We start from the raw sequence: 10829 nt of genomic DNA on the forward strand, positions 1-10829 counted from the left end.
GTGACTAGAAGGCAACACCTGTCCATGGCCCAGTAGCATGAGATAATTCAACATTCAAATAAAATGTCCACAAACTCAGTTTTGGGAGTCTACATCCTCATTTGCATTGACTCCTGAGCAAATAAAAGTTCTTCATCTGTAATACAAGTAGAGCATGTGTTGCAACTACCACTTATTTGATGCTATTACCCGACAATATCATTCTGTTTGATCCTCTTTCTTATTTTTATCTTCTCTGCATTGTTATGTTTTCCTCTTGAAAGTGTAATTGTTGGGGTATAATTATTTTATTGATTGCTATGAATTGGGTCTGAGAACCAACCTAACATCAGAGCTTTTCATTAATAAAGACAACAAAACCTCCTGATCGCCTATGGAGACAGGGGTTACCCTTTCCCCTTCCCTACCTTGTTCCTCCTCCTTCCCCTCCCCCCATCTTTCCTTCCTCACTACCATTCTCACAACATTTTTCTTTCTTCCCATAACCCCCCTATGCACACCTCCTTCTTCTTTCACATACACTTCCTCAAAAGGTAACGTAGCATGCAATATCTATATAACCCAACATAGGTCTCCAACCAACTTCCTTCGCTAAAAATACCATTGGGCCTACATACATGTTGTTCTCTTGTGTTATTCCTATTGAGGGCCTACTAGAACCAAGATGGGTTGATGTTCACTCACCCTACAGAAAACAGCACACTTCATCGCTGTGGCCAGTTGTCATTTACGCCTTCATATAAGGGTCTTAAAAACCCTAATTTTATACTGTACCCACTGAACCCACTGTATATATGTTCTCACGTACGCCTTTCTGATAATTATTCAAGATTTCTTTTCCAGATTATTTTAAACTCAATGCACAAATACCAGCCAAGGTTACATATTGTCAAAGCAGATGAAAACAATGCATTTGGATCCAAAAACACAGCTTTCTGTACACATGTATTTTCAGAGACAGCATTTATATCTGTGACCTCATATCAAAATCACAAGGTGAGTCAAATTAAGCCTTTCATAACTCTTCTCACTGACTATAAAACCATAAGTTAAAGTACAACTGAAGGCAAAACTTTTGTTTAGATTTAGATGGAATGGTGAGAGGTAAGAACCGGGGTCAAGTTGTTATTGCTGTCTATGTCCCTGTTAGGGAGATTAATTCTCTCTTTGTTCTGATCACCAATGTCACCGGGAAAGAAAGTGAGGGTATATCCGAAATTGTCACCAAAACAGAAATAGAGGAGTAATCTTCCAATGGGGACACGTATTCCTGTGACAACATTGGAAAGGTATCTTCTCACTTCCTGTTGACTCTACAGGATAGGAAGTGAAGGGAAATCTTCCTAAGGAGACACAGATGGCAAACACATTTACAGTGGTTTTAACCCTCTCATACTCAATCCAAAGGTAAGGAAAAAAGTTTTGGCTTTGGATACACTTCAATTATTTGACATGAACTATTTTGCAATAATATATATAACCTTGTACAAGGTGGTATTTTATGTGTATTTGTAATTGTATGTAATAATAATGGTATAGTATAATATCATTTATACTACACTATGATTTCTTTACCACAAAATTCATGAAGAAGCTAATTCACAATTTAGCTAACGCTGGGCACCTACTATGGTAAGTAGCACGTGTTTCTGTTGTAGACTGTTCTTAAGTAAGATGTGTTTTCTAAATTCCACAATTACCCCTTGCTATATTAAATTGAAACATTTTAAAAACGGTACCCTCTGGTATATTGCTTAATGAATCAGCTAACTCATAAACCTTGAGATGTCATTCAAACAGAACCGCAAATCTAATAATGACAAGAAAATCTTGCTCATAAATCTAAGGTGAAAACTTATTACAGCACGTGTATTTGCTGTGACGGTATGAACACTGTGCCCATAAAACTTAGTGGTTTACAGCTGTATCAAATCCAAACAGAGATGTGAGCTAGTGCACTACCACAGAATAAACTGCGACATAACTTAAGTATGGTCCACATACACATGTTAGGCTGATGGCACAGAATCCGCTTTTCTTAACAAAAAAAGGTGCAACAAATCTCTACATGCTGATCTGTATCTGCTTTTCAAGGATTTATATGAGGGTTGCTATCCTTTTGCCACATGGTGGGATAGAATCCACTCACAAAAATGCTTAGCAAAAGTAGGTAAGGCAGAATTTTGTTTCATTAGAAAAAAATAAAGCCTACCAAAGCACATTGGCTAATTATGGTGATCACATGATCAAGAACCACACTGATCAGTTACTGGTCTTTTCTCCAGTACCCTAAAATGCAATTTGCCCCCTAGTCCCAGAGCTGTGAATTTTGCCAACTGAAATGCCTGCAAACTGGGAAGATCTGCTACAAAAGCAAACCTTCTCTGTTTCAAAGCGATCAACTTGTTCAACAATTCATTGTGATCCCATGATCGGGAAATACAACTTAGTTCTTGAACTCTTTTTCACTATCCAGTAGAAGAAGCATTTTTTGACATTTCCTGACATGAGTGAACTTTTCAAAAGAACTTTAATCTACATGTGATGTAGAAATAAGGGATTGAAGAAAATAAGGGAATAAATAAACGTTTAATAACTGTATTTAGAATGTGCAAAACTCACTGGCATCTTGCACTGCTGAACAACAGAGGTTGTACCATTCACACCTTATCATTTGGCTATCAAAGGCACTGCTAAGCAGATCAGAGGCCAGTACCATGCTTTTTTTCAGCATGAAATTGCTTGACCTTAGAAACCCATTTGCTTCCAGTAGATTGATATGGCTGGACTGTCTTGGAAAATCCAAGGAGCAGCATCAACTTCAAAATTGTTCCAGCCTCATTGGCATGAGCAACAGTCAGCAGCTGGTGGTTTGCCAACAGCTTTTTTACATTTACATGAAAGTAGAAACTCTCTTTAATTTCTTGAGATTTCATATTTTATGGCTGATTTAAATTTTATAGCTGATAGCAGATTTTAACAACATATCATTAAATAACAATTTGTGTAAACAGTTTGAATATAAGCTGAAGTAGTCAGAAAAGGATCCTCCTCCTGACAGAACAATGCAGTTTCCATGTCCAGGGTTTAGTTCATTAGAAGATCACCACCTATATCCATTCTTATCAAACTCAAGAATCTGGAGAACTGCTCACTAAATTTGTATTGAGTGACTTGGGTCCTGCAAATTTTTATTGACACACATTTTATATATGGTTGTATTCAATTTTTTCATTGATATTGTTTATATTGAATGATAGCATTTTTTATATCATTGATTTCTTGAATAAATATTGACTAATTATTCTGTGATGAATTATTGATTAATTATTTCTTGATTAATTATTGATTTTAGATAACCCAGTTAAAAATTGAAAATAATCCCTTTGCCAAAGGCTTTAGGGGAAGTGATGACAGTGACCTCCGTGTGGCTCGATTGCAAAGGTACAAATTATGTATTGTAAATACTTGAGTTGATTCTTTACTAATTTGTTGACTTCATTTATATAAAACTAGCAAAAGTGTGCTTATTCCAAAACAGGTAAGTTTGTGGCGCAGAACACAGGTATGTAGAGGTGTAGTGTGCAGATAGTGGGGTATAGAAACAGCAAGGGGTATATTTGTCAAAGACACAAGCATTTTGTATTGATGAACAGAAAGATGTGATCATGACAGCGGAGAAGGACTTCGGCCGTAAGGGATGCGTTGTGTCTTGTAACAGATGCAGTATAGGCAATGCGGTGAGATGGGAAGGAGGCACTATGATTGGGAGGTAAGTTAGGTAAGAGGAAGCCCCTGTAGGCAGTTGGGTTAGGATCAAATTGTGTGGGGAGATGACCTGGGTGACTGAGGTAGCAAGGAAGCACAGTTACAGGCAAGGTATTGTGGTTTTGTACATATTTTCTTAGTTTATTATAGTTAGAATGAAATCAAAAACAAAAACTTTACAAAATATGTAAATATGAAATGTTGCATATGCATATCTTTTTAAACATTTGTTTTCCAGTTTCTCCCTACTTACTGTTGTAAAACAAAACCTGCTATTTACAGGACTCAATAGGGCAAGCTGAAATGTATACATGCAACTCAATAAATGGGAGCATTAACTCACCCCTCTTCTCTCTCTCTCCCTCTATCTAAATTTTAATCAGAGACAGAGGGGTTGCTTTACCAAGGAAGTTGAGACTCTTAACTCAATAAATGAGTGAAGAGACACTTCAATTATCCGGTCATGTGAAAATCGAATTAATGTCTAATTATTTCACCTGCACATGGATGGGTATTCATAATGAACATAGCTACAATTTATTGAGTGAAGAGTTTCAACTTCTTTAGTAATTAAAACTCAAAAAGTCTGAATAGGAAGCTGCTTCTGCTATGCTCTCTTTTGAAAACCCATGGTGTTTTGGCAATTCTGTGACAGGTGTGCATGATGTGGTTGGTCTATAAAAGTAATAGTAGCTGTTAACTTGAATGCTTGTGAATGTTTACTTTGCAATGAGTATGTTCCCTTTGAAAAGTGAATGTTAGTAAATAAGGTGTATTTAAGATGAGTATTCAAAATAAATATTCAAAATGAACACAGATTTACCTACTTCATTAATGTTCACTTTGCAACATGGACATACACTAAGTGAACAACCTTTACTTCTTTATTGAATCAAACCCAACATAGATACCGATCATCTATAACAATATGACCACTGAGAGGTGCAGTGAATAACATTTATTATCTCATTACAATGGCACCTGGGTGGGATATATTAGGCAGCAAGTGAACATTTTGTTCCTGAAGTTGATGTGTTGAAAGCAGAAAAAATGGACAAGTGTAAGATTTAAGTGAATTTGACAAGGGCCAAATTGTGATGGTTACACAACTGGGTTAGAGCAACTCCAGAACTACAGCTCTTGTGGGATGTTCCCGGTCTGCAGTGGTCAGGACCTACCAAAAGTGGTCCAAGGAAGGAAACCAGTAAACAGTCAACAGGATCATGGATGACCAAGGCTCCAAGGGGAGTAAGGGTTAGCCCCTGTCATCCGATCCAAAAGAAGAGCTACTGTAGCTAAAATTGACACGTTGAATTTACACGTTTCAGGGGCATACCCCCTTCCTCAGAATCAATTTGTTGCTTTTGTCTTCTAAAATTGCTGAGAAAGTTAAAGCTACTTCCAATAGAAAGGTATCTGAGTGCACAGTGCATTGAAGTTTGTTGCTTATGGGTCTGGATAGCCGCAGACCATTCAGGGGGCCACGCTGACCTATGTACTCTGCTAAAAGTACCTACAATCGGCACATGAGCATCAGAACTGGACCATAGAGCAATGGACAAAAGTGGCCTGGTCTGATAAATCACGTTTTCTTTTACATCATATGGATGGTCAGGTGCGTGTGCGTTTCTTGCCTGGAGAAAAGATAGCACCAGGACGCACTGTGAGAAGGCGGCAAACCGGTGGAGACAGTGTGATGCTTTGAGCAATGTTCTGCTGGGAAACCTTGAGGTCTAAACATTGTTGCTGACCAAGACACCCCATCGTGGAAATGGTGTTCCCTGATGGCAGTGGCCTCTTTCAGCAGGATAATGCATCCGGCCACACTGCAAAAATGGTTCAAGAATGGTTTGAGGAACACAACAAAAAGTTTGAGGTGTTGACTTGGTCTCCAAATTCCTCAGATCTCAATCCAATCAAGCATCTGTGGGATGTGCTGAAAATCCATGGTGGCCCCACCTCAAAACTTACAGGACTTAAAGGATCTGCTACTGATGTCTAGGTGCCAGATACCACAGCATACCTTCAGAGGTCTAATGGGTCCATGCCTTGAGGGGTCACGGCTGTTTTAGCGGCAAAAGGGGACCTACTCGAGTGGTCATAAAGTTATGGCTTAACCGAGTAGGCATGATTTATGAGCAGCTATGTCACAGACACACTGACTATGTTATATTGCTATATTACACTCCTCAAAAACAAGCTGCATTTGTATCCATTGACCCATTTTAAGTTTGTAGTCTTTTATTTGTTCTGGTGATCATAATAATGTATTCATAGCACAGTTAAAGCATTACCTATCTGCACATTTAGACTAACCTATAATTTAAGTAATTTCTTAAAATGGCTGTTATTTTTTCCCACAGTAAAGAATATCCTGTGATCTCAAAAAGTATCATGAGACAACGATTGGTGTCAAGTCATCCAGGGCAACTGCCAAGCAAATCAGACCTTAATGCACTGCATGGTAGCCACCAAGGCCTTCAGCATTATCAATATGAGAACGGGGCACACATACAGTTCACTGCATCCGATGCTCAGGATCTGCCGCTCAACACCTTCACAGCACAAAGGGATTCTGGGTTGTTTTATCACTGTTTAAAAAGAAGAGGTACTGATATACTACACTTGGCTAGACTTTCATTAAAAACAAATGCATGAAGTTTTTTTCTGTTCTTGAGGAATCTGACAGATTAAAGCTGACTAATTTTAAAAATAGAAATATCAGTGATAGAGTAGCGATAAATGTGGCTCTTCTCTTCATGTTCATCTGGTTTCATGTCCTTACTCACTGCTAACTTGTAGTAGATTGCACATTTTAAAGCATAATAAATTGCAAGTCATAGATTGTTCATACAGTATACATGGCTACTTCTGGGTAGTTGAATGTCCTCTCTTGCCACCACAATCTTTGTATTGATCAGAGAGGTCATCCATCATATTACAGGACAAATAGGAAGGCTTGTGAGGTGAAAAGGGTGAGGCCAAGCTTGCCTTTTACATGAAAATTCAAGATTTGCAGACAACTTAAGCAGCCTATAATTCTGAATCTGTACTCAGAAGTTGTACAATTGGCACTCTACAACTTCCTTAGATACCCTCTAGATGACTATTTTTTAAGGAAAAATTGTTTAGCTAGTCTAATTGCTATTGTTTTTGTCCACCATAAGCCGGCCCCAAAAGTGGGACTTTCCCTCTCTTCCCCCACAGACGTAAACGTGCACACTTTGGTGAACCAAATATGTATGTTTTTTTGTTGTTTTGCAAATATCTTTTAACAAGATTGTTTGTGCAGATCTGACCAGGGGAACCTTCTTCAGAGCTCTTTGTTACAAAAAGCCTGATTTTTGGTTAACAGTACCTCTCTTGATGTTGGCAAAATTAAAGTTTGTAGTATTTACCGTGCTTTTCTATATAAATTGCATTGACAATCTATCAGATGTGCGTGCAGATATACAGCAAGAAAATAATTTCATTCCGAAATTATTTTATTATGATTAAACTATGCAATTTGACCCTTTTCAGTAAGAGGATGCATCATTAAAATTGTGCAACTTATCAAAATGATTATTATATAGGGCAGTTGCCTATATTGCGTTCTGCAATAAGTCTGCTTCAGAGTAAACTAACAGCAAATCTCTTTTAAGTTGCTTCAGGTTATGGCAAATACTACTACTACTAATATTATTAATAAATTAACTTGATCGTGCTTATTTATGTCTGTTACTACTATGAATACCTTTACAGAAATTAATGAGTGGGCTGTTAAATAGCCATCAGAGCAAGCAAAGACAGCACAGGATTTATTAAAGAAAATAATCATTTCTTTTAACTGGCCTCACAATTAATAGCTGTGGAAAATTCACACTGCTGTCTACAGTAAAGATAAACTGTGATTTCAGCTTATCTGCACACCCTGCATAATTAATTATCCTACACCACTATCAGTCATCCCTAGTACGGTCACCTATTTTTAAAAATAGAATACAAGTGAACATTTATTTAGATAATAGACTGACATTTTTTTTTTACAATTCCTTTCCCCTAGAATGACTTACTTTTTTTCAAGTGCTTTATGAGAGATAAATAACCACCATAGATAACCAAAATAAAATAGATAAGCAAATATTTTTTTATCGGACAAGAAAATAGGCAACACATTTGACAGTACAGTAATTTCATCACTATATATCATAACATGACCAAATGCAGAGAACTGGTAAAAAAAAATAAAAATCCTGTGTTGCCTTAGTGTTTTGGGACTCCATTCAAAATGAATGACACCATAATGTGCTACAGCATGTGACACATCACACTGGAAAGGTGTCAATAGAGCCTCCTCAAGTAGTACAATCAACGCCCAATATTATGTTGATGAATCATACTGAATCACATATAGCTTTCCAAATTAATCAGGTACTACAGTGCATTGTTGCACACCATGCAGTGCATGCGTTAGAGCTGCATTACCTTATTAATCATACCCCAATATTGCGTTAATCAATCATATTGAGTCATACATAGCTGCCCAAATGAATGAGGAAGTTTCATAGCATGCATTCAGCACTTCTCTAAATGCTTAGTTCTTTCTTTTACAGAGGGTGCACGCCACCTTGAGCTTCCTTGCAAGAGATCTTACCTAGATCCCTCTTCTTCTATGACAGACGATCATTACTTTCGATCCCCTCCACCGTACGACCAGCAGATGTTGAGCCCACCTTATCGCAATGATGTGACGCCCAGAGAAGCATGTATGTACTCTACTTCAGGACCAGAAATTGGAGGAGTATCAGGTGTGGATGATTTGCCTCCACCACCCCCACCGTTAAGCTGTAATATGTGGACTTCTGTTGCACCTTACACAGGTTATAGTGTCCAAACAATGGAAACTGTACCGTACCAGCCTTTTCCGACTCACTTTTCCGCGACCACCATGATGCCTCGCCTTCCAACAATTGCAAGCCAAGGATCTCAGCCTCCAAGTGAATCTCACTTTAGTGTCTACAATCAGCTTTCACAGTCTCAGGTACGGGAGAGAGTTCCCACTTCATCCTTTCCTAGAGAGAGAGTTCACCCTTCCCTGTGTGAAAGAAAACCTCCATCCCCTCACATAAACGCAGCCAATGAGTTTTTATATTCTCAAAGCTTTTCTTTATCTAGAGAATCATCCCTACAGTATCATTCAGGCATGGGGACTGTGGAAAACTGGACCGATGGATGACTGCAGCTGCAACAGACTGAATACTCAAATTCAAGTCATGTTCTATTGACCAAGAAAATCTAATCTATGTTGTGTTAACACCTGTGAGTATCCTGCACTTAAGTAAAGTCTTCCTCCATGATCTGAAAGAAATACTATACAGGGTAAAATTATCCACCAAGATGGCTTATGTCTACCATGTATGCAACATTGAGCTTATCAAAACAGGTGCCATAGCAGATATTTGTAGGATTATGAAAAAATAAGATACAATGATGGAATCACTAAAATGTTTGCATGCTGAATAGCTATTTATACCTATACATATGTGTATATATAAAAGTATATATATATCTATCAAAAATGAGGCGATGTGTCCAATGAAGCTTTGCTTTTACAGATGATATGCTTAAATAAATTGTGAATGTTACCAGGGTTTTTGAAGACATCTATTTAAGATTTTTTATGTTGATGTAGAAAAAACTAAAGTAAAGATGGCGAATGAAAGTGAGGGAAATAGCATTTATATATCAGACAATAATCTATACCATCTATAAGAAATCCAGCTTCATCCAAAACAAACTTAAAATGTCTTTTTGACATTTATCATAGACATTTTGCTTATATTAAATAAACAGGGATACAAGCACATTTTCCAATGATGCAGCAGTTCCAGATGCTTTCATTAACTTTTATCAATGCGGGAAGTTATAAATTATATGTGAAGCTGATGTCAGTCTAAATTTCATGACTATATTCTTGAATCTTTTACATCCATAAATCTTTTTTCCAGAAAAGCCGCACACTATCAGGCATAATCTAGAATTTGTTTTTCTTTATTGGTCATTTTTATTTCCTCTGGAATAGTGAAAAACATTAAAATTATGTTGTGATTTAATTATGTGTTTGTGTAATGATTGTTTTATTGAAATTCCACCAATAAGAGAAGAGAGCCTAAAAGGTGTAAGATTAAGCAGTATATATTTGAAACATTTAGTAGTGGGTAAAATAAAATATGCAAACGTTTGTATTTTTGGCAAGGAACATAGTTATGATACTTACCCTTTACTGGTAAAATACATATTGCAGCCAAGAAGCTTACATAAATTTGCTGATATCTTCAGGGGTGGCTATATTGAGGACTTTTAACTTGAAACTAAAGGCAGAAACTTACTATAGACTTATCAACCAGCCCTAGATGTAGCATCAAGCAATCAAAACATTTAGCCACAAAGGAATCAAACAGAACTATCTGTGGCAACAAAACATAGCATTGGGTAGACTGCCTGCATCAGTTAATGCCTGAAATAGACAGTGCTATACACACCTCAGAAATTAAAATTGTTTAATGGTGGATGTCACAAGGCCCCACAGTGTGGCTCACAACAGAAGACAGAGTAAATAGATTTAGAATCATTTGGTAGATAAAACAGTTTCCATATATGTATTACAACTGTTTTAAGCTGTTTTTCTTATAATAAAATATATGAACACAGCATAGCCTGCTGACTCTCGAGCTTTATTGTAAAAGCCATGGATAACCACAGTTGATCCACATATTTCCCACTATGAGCTCTTGTAGACAATTATTTATGGACATTAAAAAGGCTACTTTATTTGCCAGGCCCAACCATAGTTAATCTGAACACACATCGAGGTAAGAGTCCTGATAAAAAAAAATATAGTTAAAGTCTGTTTTGCTGTAGACAAAAGGATTAACGGAATCTTTTGTTTCCTTTTTGTTAGAAGTACTAACAGGGGCACTGAATATGTAAGGTGCTAATAAAACAAAAACTTGTTCTGCAGCTAGGTAGAACCAGCAGGAATGCCTGGAATGCAAAAAGAAAAAAACAGCTGCAACTGC

General features: G+C 37.2%; 1 protein-coding gene across 1 annotated transcript in view; it reads left to right on the plus strand.

Moving 5' to 3' along the window:
- TBX4 (T-box 4) overlaps nucleotides 1-9324 on the plus strand; it is a 110203-nt gene extending 100879 nt beyond the window's left edge. Inside the window, exons 6-9 of the mRNA XM_018556662.1 lie at nucleotides 844-996; nucleotides 3356-3444; nucleotides 6132-6376; nucleotides 8364-9324. Coding sequence (XP_018412164.1) covers nucleotides 844-996; nucleotides 3356-3444; nucleotides 6132-6376; nucleotides 8364-8986 — 1110 coding nt within the window. The 3' untranslated portion in view covers nucleotides 8987-9324. The remainder of the gene's footprint in view (nucleotides 1-843; nucleotides 997-3355; nucleotides 3445-6131; nucleotides 6377-8363) is intronic.
- Nucleotides 9325-10829: the final 1505 nt, after the last annotated feature.

This window comes from Nanorana parkeri, unplaced genomic scaffold, assembly GCF_000935625.1.
Source record: "Nanorana parkeri isolate BGI_ZX_2015 unplaced genomic scaffold, ASM93562v1 scaffold245, whole genome shotgun sequence".
NCBI lineage: Eukaryota > Metazoa > Chordata > Amphibia > Anura > Dicroglossidae > Nanorana > Nanorana parkeri.